This window comes from Carassius auratus, unplaced genomic scaffold, assembly GCF_003368295.1.
Source record: "Carassius auratus strain Wakin unplaced genomic scaffold, ASM336829v1 scaf_tig00002576, whole genome shotgun sequence".
Classification (NCBI taxonomy): Eukaryota; Metazoa; Chordata; class Actinopteri; order Cypriniformes; family Cyprinidae; genus Carassius; species Carassius auratus.
In genome coordinates this window covers 626,666-651,820 of record NW_020523459.1, presented here as the reverse complement: position 1 = coordinate 651,820, position 25,155 = coordinate 626,666, and the positions used below count along the sequence as shown (strand labels likewise).

Here is a 25,155-nt window from a genome sequence, read left to right as displayed (position 1 = left end):
ATACTCCACAACAAACCCTACCTTTTGTATTGAGGAAAACAGTTCTGATAGAGCCATTTGTCCCACAAATCAACACATCGACCAATCAGCAGCAGCTAAACAATTTATAATTCAGTTGTACATGTGGTACCAGTGGTCATAACTTCATTTAAGATACCTAAATGTATTAATTTATGTTTCTATTTATTATGTGTTTTGTTCCCATCCCATGCGGTTTAACTAAAAATAAAATACTTCTTGTCACGCATCTATAAGAAATATTTTATTTCCGAATTTATCCTTGCATGCACTTAGATTACATCATAGTGTTATTAAGCTTTGCAAAATAGCACAATATATGTTTACAAAAATAATACAAATGTTTACCACACTGTTACATGCCGATGTTTAGACCGGTGTTAAACTCAAAATACAATTTAGATGAATTATGAATACTGAATAACAATCCAGCACATGCACTCACTGTATCAAGGTTCACATTCAAGTGTTCTTAACATAAAACAACACAAAAATGGAAATACACTCTTAATACGTAATAAAAGAAAAAGTAAATAATAAAGGCACATTTTTATAAAAATAATTACAACAACAACCGAATACTTCAAATTGATGCCAATGACATAACCATCAAAATATGAATCGAAATTAGTTCAGATAAAATAACTACCACTACTCTGTAGACATATTCATATCAAGGTGTTATTAAGATAAATTCAAGTCCATCCTTGGCAAAAATGAAGTGTGAATGGACACAAAGAAATCAAACTCTGAAGGAGTGCTAGAGAGCAACTGGCCTGATGAGAAATGCAGCTGGATGGATGAATAAGAGCAGTAATGAAAGAATAAATAGAGTTATAAGCTCTGCACAACAGAAAATGGTTCATATCAACATGCAGTTGAAGTTAAAAGAGCTGTCAAGCTGAAGTGCAATTACAAACAGCAACTTAGAAAAGTTGAGACAAATTCATTTAGTGAAAAACGAATAAATGTTACCGGTCATGTTCTCAATATGAGAGAAGTGGCAGTTTCACCCCAAATGGGTGTTAACAGAATGCAATGGTCATATAAAAGACAAGAATCAGTAAAAAAAAAAAAAAAAAAAGACTAAAATCTATAAAAAGCCATACAAAAGTAAGACATTTCCACACATCCATAAAGAGGAAATAACCTCAATTAATTTAGTTGCTTACTGTCAATTATATTTACCTGCATAATAAACAGAAAGCTGCAGATCAGTTTTGCTTAAATCAGTCATTTTGGAAGTCTCACCGATGTTAATGATCAGGAAACAGAATAACAAGAATCTGTTTTTAACTTGTCAGTGTCGTTTGTTTGGTTGTTACTTCTTCTGTTTTCTGCCTTTCTTTTTCTCATCTGGTCTCTTGCGGTTCCTCTTGTTTAGGATGTCACGCAGGCTGCTGGCCATGTAATACGGACGGGACACTGAGCCGTCATTCTTCTCCAGATCAAGCACTGGGAACAGGAGCACAATTTTTATTTACCTTTATTTAACCAAGAAATTAAGAACTCTTGAGATTTTAAAATCTCATTTACAAAAGGGTCCTGGCCAAGATAGGCAGCACAATTAGTTACACATAAAACAAAATACATTTGTTTACACACACTTTTTTTTTTTTACATTAATAATAAAGTTTTTTTTTAGCACCAAATCATGAATTCTGAAGGATTGTGTGAAAATTCAGCTTTGTCATCACAAGAATACATTTTAAAATCTATTAAAATAGAAAACAAATATTTTAAATTCTAATATTTCATAATTTTTTTTTTACAAAATAATGTTACATTTTGAATGGTATATGTATAATTTTAAGCTGAGAATGTGACAAACAATATTGATTAAATTTGTTAGCATTTAAAAAAAAAAAATCTGGAAAGAATCAAACCATTCATAATAGTTTGTTAAACTTTATTCTAGTGGAGAAAAAAAAACACTTATTTTTACAAAACTTTCCCCCATTAAAAGACAACTTTTACTGAACTTCACAGAGTAGACGCAGCATCAAACCGGTCTACAAAATTACAAAAATGGCTTTTATGTTCCTTTTAGAAACTGATCTTGAAAAACTTTCAGATTGATTGCAAAAAAACTAAACAAATGAGAGCAGCACTCTTCCTTTTAAACCAGGCACAGCTACTAAATAACTGCCATACGAACACCTGAAATTCATAGATTCTATCAAAACATGATTATAAGAGAATACACACTGTATCTATTAAGATTCCCCCATTACAATAGCATTTGCTATGACAAAGTTAATATTAAAATCATGTGGACTAAGAAATCAGTCAATCCTTCCACGTGCACATCAATGTACTTCATGAACCCATAAACCAAAAATGACATGAAAACAAAGGCTTGTATAGAAAGAGGAGGAGGATACTGCAAGATAAAGAGTAAATATCGAAAATAACTTGTTTTTATCAGTGTATTATCGTCAGAGTATTATCAGACCTTAATTCAATGACTTTACTCCAGAAGACAAAAAATGGTAAAGGCAAGGATGAACAGAATTATCAGCAAAAAGAAAAAGGAAAAAAAGCATAGGGAAAGAAATAGAGCAGGAGTCAGTCGGTATTAGCAGACAGTGCAGAGAGAAGATTGCTTCTATAAATGCTATCTGATTCCCAGAAGGCCTTGCTGTGCTGCCGGAGGGATGCAGCGAGCTACAGTACTAGTGCTGTTCTTCACATCCCACTGAGGTGACAGCTTCAGGACACAGCACACTTTTTTCCTGCATGACCAGTTTTGTCAAGTATCCTGTGTAGGCCTGGAGGCATGTAATAGGGTTTGGAAGGACTGCCATCGTTCCTTTCAAGATCTTCACCTGAAGGGTGTCCCGTCAAACCGGATGACGCAAGAATGGAAGAGAAGGAGGAAAGACAGAGTGTTGCCAGGAAAAGGGAACAAAGAAATAAGAAAGCAGAGTTAGTCAGCAGTCGAGAAGAGGCGAAAAGAATAAATATATAAAGATCACATCAGTATTTTAATTAGAGAACAGAAGTGATCAAAGTCATGTGCAGAAAAGAAGAGGAAAGGTAAAGACCAGTGGGTGTTTACAGTATTCACCAAGAACAAAATCAGCTGTTTCAGTAGAAAACATCGTCATGTTCAGTATTTATTACCAAACACACATATGCGAATAATGCAGATTTAAGAAGGAGTACTTACAGAAGCAGAGGAACAATGTATCTACACACATGGCATAGACGTTAAAGAACCCATGTGCAATCATATAGGATCCAAATATCACAGTCTGTGAATGGAAAAGAGATTAAAAGAGAAATTAAATTAGAATAAATAAGCTTTCCAACATACAAAAATCGATAAACAAACAAGCATAATTTCTAGAACATGAGGAAGCTGTAATGCTTGCACTCACCAGTAGAGGGACCCAATAATAATTTAAGGATGGCACCTCTTCCTGGATTACTGGTATTTGGCGGGTGAAGAAAAAGAAGGCAAGGACACCTGCAGAGACATATTCACAACATCAGCAAACAAAAAGAGCCAGGATGGCGAACAATGTGACATCGATCATTTTTGTGTTTAGAATTTGTGTGCATGTAGGCAGGTCTATGTGATGTCCTGTGTGTGTGGTTAAAGCACCCCGGACTCTATTAGTCTTAATGTTGCCCTGTCTGTATGTCACAGATGAAACGGTCGACTCACCCACGCTCCCTGAGATCAGCAGTTTCCCTAAGAACAGCAGGAAGTCAGTCACCTTGTCCAGAACAGCAACTCTAAAGAGAGAAAAATACACACAGAATACTAAATAGATGCTATATATAGTCATATTCCGTCTTGGAGCTGTTACATAAACTAGACGTTTTTATTATTTGTCCAAATATGAGTTGTGCTCAGAACACAAAAGAAAAACATCGAGACAACAAAATGTTTCTTTTATGGCATGGAGGAAACATCTGATGAAATTTGACGGTGATAAACCTAATAAAATGCACGATAAAAAAAAGTCACAATAACTGGAACAAATTCTTGAACAAGTGTGTGTGTGTGAGAGAGAGAGTCCTTGCAGTTCACACCTTGACAATGACATTATAAATGTGGCAGCTGTGCAGACTCTTACCTCATAACGTTCCTCATTAACAGGAAGAAAGCGTCTCGCGCTGAGGCACAGAAATTCTTCCCATATATTGAAATCTGAGGACGAGAATCAAAACGAATAATAAATCTCAATGCACTCCTCTTTTCTGTCAGTCCCTGTCTTGACAACTCAAGTCCCACTTTGGTTTTCATATTTAAACCAATGAAACAATTTAGCATCCACATTGAAAATGCATGTTGTTATATAACGGTTATGTTCATAATATAAAGTTATGAAATGCTTATACCTTGAAAAAGTGGAGTGACTCACCATAATGTAAGCATTCCTGTTCATAAACCTGATGAAGTGCTCTAGGCACCAGAAACAGCATTTTAGGCAGCACAGCAGGAAGCGGGTACATGCATTATGAGCACCTGCGACAAAGACCGATGGAAAAGCGACCATTCAAAACACAACCATTCAAAAGTTTGGGTCACTGTGACCATCACTGATAAGGAAACTTTGTAAAAGGCAAATGTGATTTATACCTTTCAGTTTGTGGTCGAGATACTCAAGAATAATCCGGATAAACTGTACAATGGACAGAATCAAAGCTCCAAACGCAAGAGAGCCTGTGTGATACCTACACATGAAACATAACATTGTAAAGTGATTACAGTGAACATTTAATTCCACTCACAGATGTAATCAATCATCTACAAGCTCCTAAGATCAGAAATGGCAACATACCTTAAAGCCCTGCCAAATGATGAACCCAGCGGGTAAGCTGGGATGTCTGCCGGCTTCCTCAAGGCCCAGTAATACGAGGCAAAAGCCCCGGCGAGGGTGCACTGACCAAGAGCGATGGTGAAATTCACCAGCCAGAGGAAGACCAGCAAATTGCAGAGCTGAAGAACAAAGATATAACGGTGGTACAAACTCTCCCCGCCGTAAAAAGCAAAGGTGCACTGGGAGCCCGGACACAGTGTAGTGACATTGGACTGACTGAAGGTCTGAAACACATCAAAGAGACACCAACATGACACAATTACTAAACTCAGAATGGACTTAATATTCAAATGTAGTACAATGAAAACCTGTACACTGTGTAAACAGGTTCCTGTATCTCGGATGATCACAGTTTACAGTAGGGTAAGTTCTTACCTCTGGGTCACAGGTGAGGTTGGTATACTTGCAGTTGGGTAGCGTTGACATTACTTTATATACTGCATCACCAGATGATGCCAGGAATCTGAAAGAAGTTGTGGTTAAGGAAAATACAATACAAGCTAGTGAAGTAAAGCTAAAGTGTGTCATTTCTGTGCTACCAAATGTAACTGTTAAAATAAAGACTGCTCCTCTTATGTGGAAGCTTGTTTCTAACCACAGAATGAAAAAAATGATTAATTGTGACTTAAGTCATTCAGACTTTTTACATTTTCACAAGTCAGAGTTTACATCTCTCAATTCAGTTTTTTTTTCTACCTCAGAATGAAAATTGCTATTTTTATCTCACAACTTTTCTCCTCAGAATTGCTCAAAATTCTGTTTAAAGATCTCACAATTCTGAGTTTGTATCTCGTAAATCACAGAACTGCAAGAAAAAAAGTCTTTGAGATATAAAGTCGGAATTGCATGCTAATCAAAATCTGAATTGTGAGATAGAAAGTCACAATTACCTACCTGTGGCAGAAACAAACTTCCATAAATTTAAAAGAATTCAACTTCATTCAGCATTCAAATTAAATTGAAATTTGGATACACAGCTGTAACAGCCCAGTATGCAATACAGAGAGCCAGAAGCAGGAAGGTGATGATGGGATAGAAAAGTGTTGTCATGATGCAGCCAATCGCCCTGTAAGGAAGAGAGAGAGAGATCACATTTAGAATACCACTTAACAGCTTTGGTCCAGGCGTTTTTCTATTATTTTCAAGCACTATCATTACAAAGAAAAAAACTGTGAAAAAGAAACTTACTTGCTGCCCTCCTTTAGCAGAGCGATGGCAATACGAACTCTGTTCCGCAGGAATATCAGCACTAAGATGACGATAGCTTCAATGACGGCCAAGGAGATCACTGCGGTAAAATATCAAGCTGTCAGTCACTTCCATCAAACCAAACTTTTCATATCCTTCATCAGTTTGACAGTGCAGGTGCATTACTTGGTTTGAGGAGTATTGTTTGATTTAAACGTCACTACAAACACTCATGTTCTGGAATAACCAAAGAAATCTCACTGAATATAAACCAGGTCTGTCTCAGCTGCAAATAAACCCGGAAGTCAGTCTGGAATCCAATGTCTGAGATGGTGATGTCAGAGTCTGGCTTCCCCTGGAGTGAACTGTACTCCCAGTAACAATGCCATATTCCTGTAAGTGACAGTCAGGACACAGAGGATGAACCCATAGTGCAGGGACATTCACAAACTCACTTAGCAGACACATCATTTAGTGTTAAAGCCATTTATGAGGTCAGGGTTGTATTTAAGTGAATATATACAGCCTGAGAGTTCATGAGAGAACCAGATTCTGCTGCTTTCTGACAATTAAAAGCAGGTTTTGCTAAAAAAATAAAATTACAGCTTAAGGATAGATCAGTATCCACTCTTTGTGATCCAGCTGCACCTAGTAGTAAGTAGTTGTGATTATTTGCAAATCGCCTTCACTCTTCCACAGGAGAGAGGGGTGGGGTGAGCAGAGCTCATTATCATTTAAAGAGACATGCACTGAAACGAGTCGCTGTGAACAGAGATGTCATTACCAACCATAGCCCACAGCTGCGATGACCCCGAAGATGACCATCCAGAAGAGAACGCCTGCAGTGAACCTCAGCAGCAAAATGAAGATCAGACTGACCAGCATACTAATCACCAGACCACTGAAAACAACCATAAACAACAGATCAGCCACACCATATCAATATGCTGCATTTCTTCAAGGTCAATAATTATGTTATACATACATTAGGATCCAAAACCATGAGCTGGCGTAATCCTCAAAGATCTTAATGCCCACTTCCTTTGCATCCAAAAGACTGGTGATGCCACTGTAAAAGAGTCAAAAAATTATACCGCTGATCAACTTTACTGACTGTACAGAGCAATTTATGGGGAGGTTTATCTCTTTCTCTAATAAACGTGCCACATACAGTGAGTCTATTCTTCATTCATCTAAGTAGCACACTACAGATGGTTATTAGGGGATCTACAGAGGTCAAGTCGATGTTTCACACAGGTGTTACCAGATGTTTAACACAAGTGTTAGAAAACATCAGATTTGCTCTATGGTCTTCCATTCATGAAAAAGCCATGTTTTCCAATCAGAGTGAATGTGAAGGGTTAAAGAACTTCAAGTTATTAAATCTACCACAACTGAAAATGATGCTGTGAGGGACAGAAGTGCAGTTAGTGTAATGTCGTTCTATCTAAAAGATCATTTTTTTCATGTAATTTTCATAATGTTTAAAAAAAATATTTAGTCCAGGAGAAATGTTTTGGAAAAACGGCTCCAGAATTTATTTCTATCCCACACTGTCTCGCTTTAATCAGGTCAAACTAAAAATTATTAGATTGTGAATTTTTAAATCTGAGGTAAGAGAAGTGATTGTATATACACTACCCTTTGATTAAATTTTTATTCAGCAAGGATGCATTAAATTTGTTTAGATATGACAGTAAAGACATTTATGTTACAAAATGTTACTATTTCAAATAAATGCTGTTCTTTTACACTTAAAAAAAATAAATAAAAAAACAAATAAATTAAGCGGCACAACTGTTTTCAATACTAATAATCAGAAATGTTTCTTGAGCAGATCTTTAGATCTTTAGAATGATTTCTGAAGGATCATGTGACACTGAAGACTGGGGTACTGAAAATTCTGATTTACAATTACAGGAATAAATACATTTGACTGTTTTTACTGTATTTTTGATCAATTAAATGCAGCCTAAGTGAGCATCAGAGACTTTCTTTAAAAAAAAAAAAGAAACACCTACAAAAGCATTTCAATGATGGTGTATTTAACAATTTATTTTATTACTTTAAGCTAGGTACATGAATATGTTATATAGTTGTGTGATTTTCTGTGATCTGTATGGATGTGAGGTAGTTTTGAAAAGGATAACAACAGTGTTGAGGAAGCTCTTTTGAAACTCAAAATTGTCAGGATATAAGATACTCAATTTACTAATTAGTAACTACAGTGAAGCAACTTTTTTAATTATACAAAATTATATACTAGCTATACTTTTGTATAATTGTAGTAAAGAGAAAAAAGTAAAACAGATGAATATTGCTACAAAGAAAAAAAGACCTTACGATGACATTACATCACATCTTCCTCACTTATGTTTGGCATTAAATTCTTAAAAAGCTCTTCTTTCAGCAGAGAGACATCTGAAAGGCAGAAGGATTTTGTCAATGACCTCAGTTCTGAAAAGTGGGAAAAAATATCCAAAGATGTGTTTTTTTCTGTTCTACAGAATGCAGGTGCAGAATGTGTGGTGAGGGAGGTTAGTTTGTAGATGAGCGAAGGACAAGGTCAAATTTCAAAGCTGACAAGAAATGGAGACCTTTTTGTTCCTTGCTGCATAGCTGTAACTTTGCTACGAAAAAAGAAGCATTGAAAATGTCACAAAAGACACACTTGAAACAAAAACCTTGGCTTTCTGCAATCAGGTAAACAGTTGCAAAAAGCATCTTGAGATTACAGCATAAAAGTGCCTGTTTTGTGAGTGAAACTCCAACAGTACAATTGGTTGGGTCCTGTTCATACAGGACACATTCATGCATTCAATAACAGCTAGATGGAAAAAGCCAAACTCATTTTAACTCATTTTAGCCTGCCAAAATAAGAAAATACCCAATGCGTCTAGATCAGTGCTTTTATTGGCAGCAGCAAACTCGCGCAAACATGCAGAGTTTGACTTATTTGCTTGAAAGACCAGATTCTCGCTGACCTTTTGAAAGACCAAATGTCATACCCAGATAAAACAGTCCTCTCTTGCCTGGATGGGAAGACAGTATATTTAAGAAGAAATGTTGGAAATAACTGTATTTTTTGTTTACCTGCTGTATTTATTAGGGTCAAATGCACATATTTTAATATCAAGATGCAAGACATTTCCATTCAAAAGTCAAAGGTCGGGCTTTTTTTTGGAAAGGAATTCATAGTTTTATTCAGCAAGGATACATGAAATTGATATATATATATATATATATATATAAATAGTTTCAAATAAATTCTGTTCCTTTGAACTTTCTATTCATCAAAGAATCCTTTTGAAAACATAAAATAAAATCTAACCAAGCCCTAACTTTTGAATGGTAGTGTACACCCCCTTCAAATCTGACTCATACAACTAAAACGGAAACCGAGAGCTCCGGCAGAAGAGCATTCATTAATTATTAATCATCTAATTAGGAAGAGCTGAGTGATTTTATGCAGAGCGAAATATATTTTTAGACCCGTATAGATGGGATAATGTTTATTCAGCTAGTTATTTGCTGCAAAATAAGCACTGACAAGGTGATCAGGACCCTGATGTAAAGCAAAAGGAGTTTATATTCCACGAGTAACCATCTGACTGTATATTATCCCACTTAAAACACCGCTACTTAACCAAATAAATATTTAATTAGACATGAAATATTAATTTAAGATCAAATTATGGAAGAAGACGAGACTGCAGAGTGATACGAGTGAAACTAACACGGATTAAATATTATATGCTGTATAATTATGTAGTAAATTATATAATTAAGGCCATTATATAATAATATTTGTCCACAGCGTGTGAAATTAAAGTTGATATTTATGAAACACTGCCGTATCTAAATTAATGTGTCAAACTCCATGGCTGTTTTGGCTTCCCTAACTAGTCTCCCTATTCATGTTACACTGAATGAAAGCAATTTTGAAGCCAAACAGACAGTGCAGCATCAATATAACATACTAAACTGGCTGGTAGAACACTTTTTTTAAGCTGTAGTGTTGTATGGGTGCTTAGTGCTAAGCCCTACTAAAAAGTGAACTTACTTTGCTGCATCTCTCAGATCCACGACACTTCTGATTTCACCGTGTCCATCTTTGAAGCTTGTTTGGTTGGCAACGGTTAATGTCCCATTTCTAGTGATGAAATCAGGAAAGCACCTCTGGAGAACTGATGGAATAGTAAAGAATAAAGATGTTTTTTTTTTAAAGTATTTATAAGCTGCTGAGGACATGGTTTGTCTCGTTTATTTCCAAAGCCTGAATTTTCTGAGGTGATAAGCAGCAGCTATCCAAGGGTTTCGTATCATTCTGTGCCTCCTCTGCAGATATGGAAAGGATGTAGTGACCTTCTCAGCCTTGGAAGAGACATTTTCTCTCTTTCATTATTCACAATGTTAACATCAAAACAGATATTCTGGCTTCAAAAAGACACAGTGGCATGAACTGAGAATCCCGATCTCTTGTTATACAGGTTTCATTTCATGTTTACATTCATTCATGTAATCTTTCATTCGTATTTTAATTTTAATGACAAATGGTTCTACTGTGAATTAATTTAGCCCACTTATACCCATATATGATTGGTTTTCTTTGTTTGGGAACAAGTTTAGAGATTCTTCTGAAATGGTGTAGATTTCTGAAATGTTTTGAACTGAAATGTGGCACCAATACATGCAATTGTAACGAACAATACAAGCAAAGAAAGCATCCATTTGACTACCTAGTCCTCACAAACTGATTCTCTAAAAAAAATAACTTACATGGTCTGCTTGGCACAATCATTGAGGGACAATCTTCATCCCGAAGGACCTGAGAAAATGCCTGCCAAATGAGAAAGAAGAAGAAAAAAAGATTCTCCAGCATGTCAGGCCTGGCTCAAACACAGTCATTTTGTGTGCTTCCAAATGTGCATGTGTAAAAATGACTGAAAATCCATAGACCATTGATGGTTTGCATTGGAACATTTACGTATTGAAGAAATGTAAGTGCCTATTGGAGCATACATGTGTGATGTATCAGCCTGCTAAGATGAACCATCGTCATTAAAAGTGCTGATGTAGTTGCACATAACAGCTAGAATAATCCTCTTGATATAAAACTTTCAACAGGGTTCCAACGCTCTTTTTAACTAATTAATTGATATGGATTTTTAAGTAGTTTATGATAGCTGGATACGGATTATTCAATTAATTATTAATATATGAATTCCTATCTAATTAATTATTAAATCAATTCAAACCTATTTATAAATAATTTATACTTATTTATGAGTCAGTTTGATAATGCATTGAAAACAACCATCTTAAAAAGATTTGCTTGCAAATAAGACATTCATTTATGACTTAAAAGTACAATTTCACATCGGTTTCAAGAATGCAGTGTGCATATGATCACTGAATTTAAACCGTTTTGGTTCTTGCTGATAGTCTTCAGTCTCCACACTGTACCTTATCAGGATTTTTGAAGTCCGGCTTGCAGAATTGCTTGTAGTATTCCCAGTAGCTTTTATTGCGTCTGTAGTGGAGTTGCATGTCGATGTAAGTGGCAAATCTGTCTGGGCACTTGGATACACACAGCTGGGGTGAACAAGAGAGAAAGAGAAGCATCAGTTGGGAAACAAGCCAGTGCTTAATACAAAGCGATGCAGCTTAGACAAAATGACAGATGGTTTGCAAATAGTGTCTGTATTACCTGAGTTGTAGGGCACTGAAGGTTGATGAGGACTGTAGGATTGGCACATTGCAGAATATTGAAGTAAAATAATATGGCTTTTTTTCTGTGGAGGAGAAAGAAGGCTTTTCAACCCATCTTTTAAATATCTTATACAATTATTAAAGTATAACAGCAGTAACACCTCAATTACTCTCGAGCACATACTCACGCATTAGGAGTACCCTGCTGTCCACAGAACTGCCCATGGCTATCTGTCGGGTAGACAACTTTCCGGGGATCCCCATGCATCCAAGCTTAAAAAACATAACAAACCATTCCATCTGAATCATCTATCTCAAATAAGTTTACCACAGTTGCAATTCAAGCGTCATGCATTTCAAATAGAATTTTTTATTTTTATTTTGCACCAGCAACCTCAGTATTTATGGCAATACTAAAACTACACCCAGACAGAAGCAAAGAGGACAAACACAAACAGATGCATGAAAAAACTAACTAAAAATGAAGTGAAACCTCTTTATTTATTTCTGAGCATTAGAGGCTCTTTGTGTAAGTGAATATTAGTGATTTGAGTCCACAGTGAATGGAACCCACTACAACTCTGTGGAGAAGGATTCTTCCCGGTGATTTTCGCCACTTAAGTCTGCATGGAAAAGTGAATTTGAGCTTCAGGGGTCACGGAATGTCACCTCAAGCCTAAATCGGTCACATGAGCTATCAGTGCACTTCAGAGGGCAACAGAAAAGCCAGTCGTATTAATTTAGCTTAGTTGGGATTAAAGCGATAAGAGCAGAGTGGAGTGAGATCAGCTTGACAAAGAAAAAGCACTGTGGAAGAAACAGCGAATGTTACACTTCACAGACCCAATATGTACAGTTTATATAATTACCATTTACTGTAAAGTAAAATGAAACGTTTTAAGCTGTACAATTTATTTCTGTCATGGCAAAGCTGAATTTTCAGCAGCCATTTCTCCGATCTTAGGTATAATATTATCTTCCAGAAATAATAAAAAAAAAAAAACTACATTTTGTTTTAAAATTAGATTTTGCATCACAAACTTTTGGGCGCCATATTGTGCTACCTATGATTGTTTTATATATATATATATATATATATATAAAAAACAATCATAGGCAGCACATTTCGAGCAAAGACAGATCCAACTGTTGGTAAGCTGCGAGTCTCCCAGAAATAGCACAAGAGAAGAGCCTGTGACAGTTTTAACCACAAATGATGCAACCGATCAAATGTCACAGTGAATGAATGGGTTTGTGTGAGTCCTCCTGCTTTTTTGAGAATGAATTAAATGACTGTCCTTATAAAAACAGCCGAATACGGTGAGAAAAGTGTAACTGAACATAACGACTGATGCTCCCCTACCGCTGCTATTTGGTTTAACAGCACTGGATTCATGAGCCGCATTATGCAACCCTCTCTGCTGAGGCACACATTAATGAGTGCAACTCACCCACTGTTCCCAGAACGATGTAACCGAGGATGATGATGACAAAGATCACACAGCAGAGCACATCTGTGCAGCCCCTGCAGTGGGAATGGGAGAAAACAGAATGGGAGTACCGGAATGAATAAATAACACTTTATTCAGATTCATAATAGCATTTCAGTTAAGTATATGAATAAGTAAACTAATGATACATTCTTAATCAAATGTTGTAATACATATTTTATAACCATTGTAATCTCTCAGTCTATAAACAAAATAACATTATTCACTAGTGTGTTAAAACAACACATGCATCTATACACAGAGCACATATAATGTATTTGTGATTGTTTTTCCCCTGCTGACTGTAACCCCATCAGAACTGACTTGTGACCCATTTTTGAGTGTCAACCTACTAGTTGAAAACAACTAAATAGCAGCTTTGCAAACAGAGAGAAGGAGGCTGAGGTCACAGCAGGGGCAACACAAAAGATTAACTGATGTGCTGCATCCTCATTCACACATTATCCATCCTAAATAGTATGCAAGTAATCAAGTAGTGCACAGGGTGGTTTTTGTTAACTAAATTAACAGGTTTTAATGGTAATTTAACCATTAAAACCTGTAATACACAAATGAAAATGAGAAACATTGCCTTGACAACTACCTGAAATAAAAGAGTTCAAGTAAAAAATGATAAAAACTGAAATAAGAAGAAGAATAAAAAGACAAACGATCAAATTTATTGAAACTAAAAATTAATTTATAATGAAACTATATAAAATGAAAATACAACAATAAAATCTAATTCAAAACATTAATAAATGCTATAATAGTATATAAATAATACTGGTAGTGCAACCTAAATTTTAATACACTAAACATAACAAAGATAGAAATTCCCAGATAATACACTCTATTAAAAAGTACCTGAATGCAAGGACAAATATACGAAAGTAGTTTTCAAAAAGAACTCGAAAGTTATGCAAGAGTGAACTTTAAACTAATGAGTTAGCTAGATGGTAACAATATGCTGGAAGGAGGTCTGACACTCCTCATACTACACATTCAAACACACACCTGCAGTGCAGAGTATATGCAATGCTAATTTGGACATAGCCATACAGTTGTTTTCAGTAGGGCAGTAAACCTCAGTTTTGTGTAGTTCTGTCTGCACTAATCCAAATCTGACAAACTCGCAGCATACAGCAGCTTTGAGTGGACAGCTAATGTGGATGACAGTAGAAATGAGTGACGTGTCTGATGTGTAAACTACAAACTCAAGAGCTACAAAGTCACAGTGTCATCTGTGACAGCGTTCCCTGAGCTATATTTAAATTCGGCTCAATGCAGACGGGGAGTGGGTGGTTGATTTGGGCCACTTTCACACAAAGGTGTGGATTTGATGTGATTCTGGGAGTCGGTGACATTTAATGCAATACAGCTTGGGTGATATTTTAGGAGATATAGTGTTAACTGAACAAATGGAGTGGCCAACTATGAATACAACCCCCCCATTTACATTTTATCATATAATTACTGAGCCACTAAGATAAAAAACTAGGTCAGCTTTGACACGGATTGTACCACACCTCATCACAGAAAACATAGCACAGTAAAGTACTGCATGCTGTGCTAACCCACCAGAGCTTAAGCCTTTTACATCAGTCAACCCTAATCAGCAGAAGCTGGGCCTTATAACTAAGCAGAGAAAACCCCCATTAGAAACACACTGGGTTGCACACTGTAATTGCCACTTTATATTAAGAGCAACAAAAATACATTGAATCCCATGGCTTGATGGCCAGCAATAGCAAAATTAGGATACCTCACAATTTGCTGAATCCTATTGAGTTTGACTGTTAATGAAGCAAAGCAACCCTAGAAATGTGAGCAACAGTTATTGATTTCCCTGCTCCTGTGAAAGCCGTGCTGTCCGCTAACACTGCTGAACTAACCACTCATCCACCAGCAGCTCCGGATCAGAGTGAGAAAAAGGCCAGCGGAGCGACAGGTCCATGAATTAAGTCAATGTTTTTATCAATAACAGACACATTCAAATTGGGACGAATCAAAAGACAATGCTTTGAAAGTGTGCATGTGTGTTTGTTTCTGACCTAGCTGTATTTGGGAGGCATTATTACCACTAAATATTGTCAGAAGTACACACACACACACACACACACACACACAAACACACACACACACACATACACACACACATACACACACAGTAGAAATTAACTGTAAAAAAAAAAAAAAGTTGCATTTTAGGGTTAGATGTGATGTTCGGTTGTAAGCTTAGTCTATTTTTGTAAGAACTGGCTTAATTTAAAACAAAAGGAAGTTCCCTTTTAGATATGCATGCATTTGCCATGTATAAAAATGTTAGCTGTTCTTATTTTTATATTTCTATTTCTTTGCCCATTGGAAAACAAATGTATAAATGTAATGTAAATGTTCATACAAATTATTCTTATAATTTACAATAATTAACAGAATTATACATTTTATAATTTATTTAATAATATTCATATGTATTTAAATAAATTCCAATATAAATGTATTTAAAATCAATTATTTATTATACATCTAGTTAAACACACAAGTATGTGTATGTACATATATATATATATATATATATAATTTTGTTTTTTTACATACACACACACGGAAGTAAAACAATCAAACAAAATACCAATAATAATAAAAATATATGAAAATGTGTACATAATGTGACATACGTGGCTTCAAATCAAATCCAAAAAGCATCAAAATGAAGCAAGATTTACTCTACCTATGGCGAACTGGTCCTCTGAATGTGGGGTCAAATTTGTGTGGCTCCCCTGTAATGCAAGAACAAAGTGTCAAAATCACATTTAAAAAGTGGAAAAATGCATATTGCAAAAATTCAAGACAAATCCCGCAAAATAATTTTAATATATTCTTGTAAGGAGCTATGCTGGGAGCAGATCCTCATAAACTGCTATGACCAGGTCAAAGAGCAAAAAAACCTAACTGATTTCAGAACAAGCTCAATATAAAACAATGGACAACAATGTCACCACCATGTTCATGTAAACAAAGCATTCGCTCAAGTAGGTCCAAACTGCCCAAACAATGCCTAAGGAGTGCAACTGAGCCATAAAGCAATGTACCTGCCCCAGTTCTAAACACATTGAATGATTTTGACATAAATATCACAGTGATATTTTAGATAAGTGATATTTCTCCTCGCCAAAGTATTTACAGTAAGTTCCTACCCAGTTCTGATTTGTAGTATCCTCCTTTTGGTCTGGTCATGTTCACTGTTCGTTATTAATCCATATCAATTAATAACGAAGACACTATGTGTTTATATAATGTTGCTGTGCGTGTCACTTCCTATGAGGGCTGAGGCGGTTTCTTCTTGCTGTTCTCCAATCAGTTAATCATTACACACAGAGCTGTGTTTGCGAGAGGAGGTGGAAGAGATATCAGGCTGGTGGGTGTTTGTGTCGCTTCCATCTGCCTCTCTCTCTCACTCACTATCCACTCTCTACTCCTCCTTCACTCATTCCTTATCCTCTTTCTCTCTCTTGCTCACTCACAGAGGAAACAGAACTGGTGTCTCGCGGCTCAGACTGGTAGCATCCACTTACACAGCAGACAAAATGAGACAACAGCACGGCGGCCACCTGCTCAAAGCAGACTCAGAAAGTGCGGTTTGTAAATCGCCAAACATACCATCACTTCTCATCTCAGTGGAATTCACATTCTGATGTTTTGCAAAGACAATTAATAGATAAAACCCTTACATTTAAATGGACAGACTCACTGTCCTGACAGAACAACTAGTTTTTCTTTCTAAAAACCACCAAATTGACTAGTTCTTCATTCAAAAATTCAATATTTCTGTTCATTTTCCTTATAGACTCTGGTGGGAGGAGGAGTCGACAGACACAGTGGGTGTGGTGTCAGGCCTCGGGTTAGCTTTCATTTAACAGAAAATAAAACATGAAATGTTAAAAATGTGAACAGAATGTTCGATGAAAAGTGTTCAAAATGAAGAGGGGATCTGGTGCCCTCATTGTGCAGAGGAATCGTGAAGGAAGGGTCCAGGGAGGGGGGGCAGAGTCCAGTGGCAGCACACACTCCCCTCTCAGGTCAGGGGAGCGAGGGGCGGCAGCTTCGGAATCATCACAGTGACCTATCTTTCCCTGGTCTGCAGCACTCAGGGGATTGATGGCCCGGCATCCTGGCATTCCATTCTGGATAGCAGGTGCCGTATGGACCTACACGCACAAGGGAAGAGTCCGGTCTCTCGAGGAGACTGGCGGTGACGAGGCTGCACTCACTTCAGGTGTGCCGCATCACCCACACAGACACTCCTGTCGGGAGCCTGGTGAAGGGTGGTGATGATAATTGGGGGGAGGCAGCTGATCCGTCATAAGACATAAACTAGTAATTATGATAACCAAGATCTGTTCTCCACCCAAGTGGGTGGGGCTTCACGCTCACTGTATTCCTTATCACTAAATAAACATTTCACAGTAATCAAACCACAGAAGCTCCTTCACATTCATACAACCATTTGCAAAAACATTCTGAACCCCTTGAACTTGGCTAAAGAGAATAAAGGAGGACTGCACAAAAGATTTTGAATGAGCTACAAAAAGCAGAAGTTAACGCTGTTCCTCCGTCTCTAGTATCATGATGATAAATAGCCATAAAAAATACAGGCAGGCATGAGAGAGAGAGATCCAAGAATAAGACACTGTGGCTATGTGAAAGAGGACAAACAGGTCAGGACATCTGGAAAATGCCCCTGAGGTATTATGGTAGAAACAACATCAGCATTGCCAGCTCGGTCCCATCTGAGTATTCATTTCAGAAAGCTGCTCATGAACACACTCTTTGTGGCCACTACATGCGTTTGATATATCTGTAAACTCCAAAACAACAAAGTGTCACTTAATTCACTCAAAAATGAACATTTGCTCAAATGTACTCACCCATAGCCATCCAAACAAACTCATCAACATCTTGAATGGCTTTTCTGGGTGAAACTATTCTTTTAAGAAGGGATAAATAAAGCTAATTTTAGATAAAGAGCTATCTTGTAATCATCCTCAGTAGTTATGAGAAGTGTTTGATTATTTTAACAAGAGAATAAGTGAAACTTTCTATGAAATGACAGCTCAAGCAGGGGGGTATTCCAGAAAGCAGGTTATGTGACATACCCGGGTATGTTTAAGAGTAAGTAAGCGGATAACCTCAACTTTCGGTTCCAAGTGAACATTACCAATCATTCCCAGGTAAACTAAATTATCACCACGGGCACAGACTCCTCAATGACACTCATTTCAACGCTGACACCTTCTTCAATCACAAACATCCTGCCTGATTTAGCATTCTTAGTGATTAAGATTGACATATGTAATCTTTACACTTTCAGTTTACACAGTGGAAATTCATACACAGTATGTTATACATACACACAAAGAAATTAATACTTTTTCTCAGCAAGGATGCATTCAACTGATCAAAAGTAATAGTAAGAATTTTTTTGTAACATTGTAAATGTCTTATTTCAATTAAATACTGTTATTTTGAAGGAACAAACAGCATTTTACAGGAACAAACAGTTATTTTACATTGCATTTCACAAGATTGAGTTTTTGATTAAATAAAGACAGCCTTGGTGAGCATAAAAAAACTCATTTCAAAAACATTAAAAAAATGACACTGAACTTTTAGAGTTGAGTATAAATACAGTACAAAAAAAAAATAACCCTTACTACCTCACGCTATTCAGGATATTTCTCCACAGCAAGTGCTGTTGAGTTCCAGTCAAAATCCTGTGAGATCCTCTTTTTGTAATCACATTTCCCAAAACATTAACTCTGAAAAGAGATTTATTCTGTTTTCCCCCTTATTTATTGCTGATATGAATGCATTAGAATTAATTGGCACAGAATGTGACTGTTATTCTTAAGAAAGCTCAAGCCAAATGTGTCAGCTTTTGGCTTCAGATATCAGGGTACAGTAATTCCTTCCTTGAGCTGCCTCTGGAAATCTCTTTTCCCTCTCTTTACCTCTTCTTCTCATCCTCTGCTTCCACTAAGGTGTTTTTTTTTATGCACACAAGAGTTCACACACTGAGAGCAGTGCGCTGCAGGCAAGCCTCTTTCATGGTTTCTCCATAAAGAACAGCCTGGGAAGGCGTGCAGGTGCAGACAGCATGGGTTTGGTCGAATGGAAAATGTGTGTGGTTACTTTTTCCTCTTCCTACCAGACCATGGAGTTCCCACCCCATGGTTTTAAGTCACAAACAAGTCCCTGACATATGCTGCATCTCAATCACGACCTCAAGAGAACTGGCTGGAAATCATTTCTTTTCACTGTCAGTTTTAAATTAATTAACAAAGCTTTCCGATCAATACACAAACAGATACATAAATATCCAAATAGACAGCTGTCTTGTGTAAAGATGAAAACAGAAATCTAGAAGAAACAGATGAGTGATTTTTTTTTTAGCAAATGTCATCAAATATGCAAAATTATATCACTGTATAATTTCAGCATTTGTATGTGATTTTATTAAATTTGTCAAATTAAACTAAATATAATATACATTGTTTATGACTTTCTTGCTGCCGCTGTACTTGGAAGTCAACAGAGATACTAAAGTGACTGAGTGACAGACAGCGAGACAAGCACGTAAACCGTCAGGGACCGATGGACAGACGGAGTGAAGAGAGTGAGAGACAGGCAGGAAACTCTCGCTCCCTTTAGACTTGTGTTTTGCTGACTCAAGCCAAAAAAGCTGTTAGAACTGGAATATGCTCAAATAAGAAGCTTGGAGTTTAAACTCTTGAGATTCACGTGGCTGCTTCATTACTTTGTCTAAGGAGCTGGTCTTCATTTATCACCACACTGGTCATTTAAATGACACCTGTTCCTTAATGACAACATAGACACTTTAGCTGTTTCTATCGTGCTAACTTATTGTGTGATAATAGTCACTTGATTCAGAAAAATTACACTTTACGTTTATTAGAGGCATTTCTGACACCACTATAAGTACTAAAGAGAAGGTGGAAGTTACATGGCCATTTGTTAACAAGGCAAAACGCAAAAAGTATATCAAAATCTGTCACACATTTAGACACCTTTATGTTGCTCAGGCCCTATCTCAATATATAAAACCCTGCCAGTGTCTGTTCAAATTGCATATCTCTCAAGGACACCAGGGGGACAGCACAGACATTGTCAGTGTGAGAGTGAATATGACTCCTGGATACTGTCTGAAAAGTGATTTGCATCAAGCTGTTTTTTTTTTAGGTGGCACCAATTGCAGTCCTGGCTCATTTCACTCCCAAGGCAAAAATGTAATTAATTAACAGAGCCATCACAAAAAATACACAAACTGATAAAAAGATTATCTAAAATAAATCAATTTTTGTCAAGCAAAAGTCAACTCACATTTATAAAATGCTTTATACATTGCAGATTGTTTCAAAGCAGCTTCACATTAATAAACAGGAATATGTTAATGTTGTAATATTCATTACAACAAGCGACTTCAATTTCAGATGTAAAGCAGACAATAGTGTCATTATTCAGCTCAATTTAGTTCAATGTTTTTTTCATTTCTGTTCAGTAACTGTGACTGTGTTGCAAAATTCATCAGTTATAAAATGAGTTCACAGTAACGAGATGAAACAGAACTGGAAAGCAGAAGTCCAGAACCAGACAAGGGGTTGATCTATATGCACCTTTGTAATATTAAATCTGTAAAATGATAATATAATTTCATAATGCTAACATTTTTGTGTAGTCTACTGTGTTTTCTGTATGATTATTATATAATTAATGATGATATTATTATTAGTTTATTTATGAGTTTATGTACGTGTTGCATTATATTTTATGCAACACTGCAGGCACTATGCAACTTTTTATGTATATATTTATTTATTTATTTTTGTATCCAATAAGCAGTCCTGGCTCATTTATGTTCCTGAGATAAAACATGACAAAAAAAGAAAGAAAAAAAAATTAACACAATTCCATTTGCTCTTACTCTCAAGTTGTTCTAATCCTGTGTGACTTTCTATCTTCTATAGAAAAAAAATAAATAAAAAATTCTGAAGACTGTGGTCATTCTTTCCATGCAATTACAATGAATGGGGACAGAAGCTTTCAAGGTTCAAAAAGGAAGCTTGATGATTTCACAAAATCACTATAAAATTATCAAAGAAGTGGTCTATTTATTAACACTATATTTCAAGTGTAACAAACTGAAATGAAAGTCAAATCGTAAAGCAAAAGATCTGCTGAAAGTGCGACTCAATTTGACTGACATGAACGATTTCTGCAACAACATTTTACCTACAATCAAAGACACACAAAGTTTTTTCTTTCCAAATCAGCTTGAATCAAAACCAGACAAGACACTCTGTGAAAGTTATTCATCAAGGGCCAGTGATGCTGTCCATTAGCTGAACCTATACAGCTTCCAAGTCGTTTACAAAGGCACTGGAAAAAAGAGATGACGCCCATTATGAGCCATTCATCCCATAGTGTGGCATTTGAGTAGAATCTGTCATTGTTAAAGTCCCAGGCGCACAGTAGAGAGCTCATTGTGAACTCTATGGTGGACTATAGTATGTGCCACTGAGAGCTGCTTTATACCACAGGCAATGGACATGAAAGAGAATCTTCTGTGTCAAACTCGTAAGAGATAAAGAGAGACTATCTGGTCCCCTAATGCACTGGTTGTTCTCTCTATTAGATACATCATTCCAGGCATCTTTAATGTACCTCCTGCAGCAAGCTCTGAAGCAGGAGTATAAATTGCTTTCTTTTCCTAAGGGAAGATCGTCCTGTTGGGGAACTGTTAATAAGATCCTTCCACGTCTGGAGGAAGGCTTTGTAAAATTTACATCCGCATCGCTTGAGAAGGATTTGTCATTTTGTTTTTAGACAACAAAATCAACAGCCACCAAAGAAGTGTGTTTTTGTGTGTCAGGGAGAGATAACCTTGTTCAACTTCCTAAAGAACCCATGCAGCATTAAGGGAACAGTGGATGCTGTTTGTTTCTCCGGGGCAGCTACGGAGTTGTGCAATTGTGTTTGTTTCCGGCATTTTTGTGACTAATGTTTTATAAACAAATTTTTTTTTTTAAGTTTTTGATCTTGTTTTATTTACGTCACGGCTTGCAGACAATTTCTACGCAAACGTTTTACGTGCTTGTGACTTTTTAGCTCCACCCACGGCATGCCTCAGAAAGAAGCATAAAGCTGTATCTTTTTTTCATGAATCTGATAAAACTAATGACTCTTCGAAGATATGAAATATAGGTACTCAAGATTAACTTGGCTGTACTGTGTAACTTGGCTTGCCTGTGTGTTATGCCCCCTTTAAATTTTAAGTGCATTTCTCACACAAAGCTATTGTACCACTTCAGAAGTCTTGGAAAATAATGTACAAGTCATGTGGATATATAAGATGACTTGTTATTTTTTTATTTCTACAAACTACATTTAACATTTTTACTGTAGCCTAACATTACATGAAATGTAAGGTTAAATCTATTACAGTTTTCCTTGTATATAGAACGGAGACACTGTTAAGCAAAGTTACCATTAACTACAGTCTTTACAGTAGCATTTTTACAGTTAAAATATTTGTTTACTGTTTTTCATCATTTTTGATAAATAACTGTATTTCAAGAAGAAAAAAGTCATACTAGTTTGGAACAACATGAGGGTGAGTAAACGACAGAATTTTTGGATGAACTATCCCTTTAAGAGAAAGGGATATAGTATTGGCACAGTGTTGTAGACAGATCCTAGTCTCTTTAATTTATTCTATTGAGTCTAGATCTCTTACTTTAATATTCCTTCTCTCTCAGCAGCAGTTCTGGATTGCATTTGAGATGCTAAATCTGACAGAACAGCCGACCCAAACATAGGCCAGGAACAGTTTCACCCCCATTCAGATGCACCACTCTCCCAGACATTTGAAACCTCACAGTTACACTTCAAATGAACTGCAATGACAGACAGCTTCCTTTGTAAATCATCTCAGTAAAGTACTCCCACTGCCAAGATAGCATCCAGACAAGAACAACAACAAAAACATAACAGAATGTTTCAAATCTGGAAAGGAACCAAATGCCAGATTGATGCTCTGACAAAAAAAAAAAAAAAACACAAGCTACTTCGAAACAACCATATGCTTCCACTTCATTTCCAACAGTTTTTTTCCCTTTGATTTGGGTATCGCTCCACAGACTATTTCCCAATTCCAGCTGACAATAGTTGTGGTTGACAAGTGGCTCATGGGAACTTAACAACACATGAGGCAAAGGCCAAAGAGCTTGACCCTGCCCGAGCGAGACAGAGAAACAGCTGCTCCCTGCACTATTTATTTGACAAAGAAAACTTTCTTTGACACTCGCAACAACACTGCCATGGTGAGCCATCTAGGCTGTAAAAATAGAGATTCAGATGCAGTGTATGACATGATAATAATTACAACTCTATTTAGATGGTTATGCTGAATGGCTGTGGGTGCGTAGGCGTACCAGATGCATCCCTTTGGCAGGATTTTGTGTTATAATTAGACAGATTGCCCCTGAAAAATATTGAGAGTAGTTGTGTTAAATGGCTAGAGGGGTCTGCTCCAGATCATAGGGGATTGTGAAAGACTGGTTTCCACTTTCTAGATCAATGTAAAAGGTCTCTGATGACTACGGAGGAATGTGAAGTAGACTGACTACAGACTGACTGCATTCCCAATGTTTGAAAAAGTTATCAACTTTCTGTTTCAGACTTACTTTTTAAAAAAAGATTTTACATTTGGTTTACATTTAACTGGCTTTTAATGATCTGTAATGTACAGTGGTTCTGGACTGTATACTTGACACTAGCCTATATCAATAATAACACATTTTTTATGAATATTTCTAATTCTATGATAAATAATTCAAGCATTTAAAGCAGCACAACAAGTGGTCATGTGATGGCAAAATGTCTGCTGTCATGAAGAAGAGTTGTATAAAACATTGTTCACACCAAGAACTATAACTATATCAATAAAGATTGAATAATTGTTTCAACAATATCATTGCAATCATTTTGAGAACTTTATCAGCTGATAAACGATAAAACATTGTCAACCAATCAGAATCTACATACCAACTATGTTTAAACTATTAAGACGCCAAAATAGAAAACAGTTATTCTAAGGTCTGTCTTCATAGGCTGGTCATGTACTGTAACGTTAACCTTTAACTGAGGACTTTACACAAGGCAAGCACACAAAAAAACCTCTCAGTATGAAACAGCTTGCGCAATAATCACCATTTATGATTTCGATTACTTCAATACGTGCACATAAATTGGACGCTTTACAATTAACTTCTAAGACGTAACAATTAAATAATGTAATAATGTAAATAATAATATAAATAATGTAATGTTAAGTAATGTTTTCCGAATTACAAAGACACATAATCCGAATCTGCGCCTAGTGTGCACTTAATCCAGTTTCGCAAAAACAAAGTAACTCAAATCAGGATGAAAACACATCAGTGGTGCTATCGTTTTGCATAGAGATGTATTAAATATTTACTGCGCGAGAAAACAGCCAAACACTTAATAATGAATCGAATTGACACCAGCAGCACCGCTGGGTCAGTTCCCTTTGTCAGTGGTCTTACTCCAAAAACTTGATTTTACGCGATTCACAAGCTGCTTACCATAGTATGAAGGGGGAATTGCACTTTTCCTTGCCATTGCACCTCCGACGAGCGGTCCTCGTGTGTCTTTTGTTTATATGATTGCATATGAAGCTGTGGACGTGAATAGTCTCTCGCGCTCATCCACATATACAACGCGAATCTGTGATTTGCTGGGCTCTGTGTTTGTTTACAGCGCCATCAGCAGTGAGATGCTGCGCACAAAGAGGGCGGTCTATTCTA

The 25,155-nt window shown here is 36.5% G+C and overlaps 1 protein-coding gene across 5 annotated transcripts; it reads right to left on the bottom strand.

Annotated features, from left to right (window-relative positions):
• Positions 1–249: 249 nt before the first annotated feature.
• On the bottom strand, positions 250–25,134 carry LOC113069865 (choline transporter-like protein 5-B). Of its 5 annotated transcripts, none has more exons than XM_026242951.1 (23): positions 24,934–25,134; positions 15,978–16,026; positions 13,205–13,278; positions 11,942–12,026; positions 11,752–11,836; positions 11,508–11,636; positions 10,821–10,881; positions 10,105–10,228; positions 8,639–8,671; positions 7,027–7,110; positions 6,830–6,942; positions 6,303–6,434; positions 6,042–6,141; positions 5,827–5,919; positions 5,229–5,316; positions 4,815–5,077; positions 4,613–4,707; positions 4,395–4,498; positions 4,107–4,180; positions 3,692–3,762; positions 3,402–3,490; positions 3,191–3,275; positions 250–1,473 (listed from the first exon to the last, which is right to left on the bottom strand). In XM_026242951.1, the coding sequence occupies exons 1-23, from the start codon at positions 24,968–24,970 to the stop codon at positions 1,340–1,342; spliced, it is 2,202 nt and encodes a 733-aa protein (XP_026098736.1). In that variant the 5' UTR covers positions 24,971–25,134; the 3' UTR covers positions 250–1,339. The 5 variants fall into 5 exon arrangements, with proteins under 5 accessions (XP_026098736.1, XP_026098734.1, XP_026098738.1 ...); XM_026242949.1 differs by lacking the exon at positions 24,934–25,134 and adding an exon at positions 16,444–16,483; XM_026242952.1 differs by lacking the exons at positions 250–1,473; positions 24,934–25,134 and adding exons at positions 1,870–2,846; positions 16,444–16,506.
• Positions 25,135–25,155: the final 21 nt, after the last annotated feature.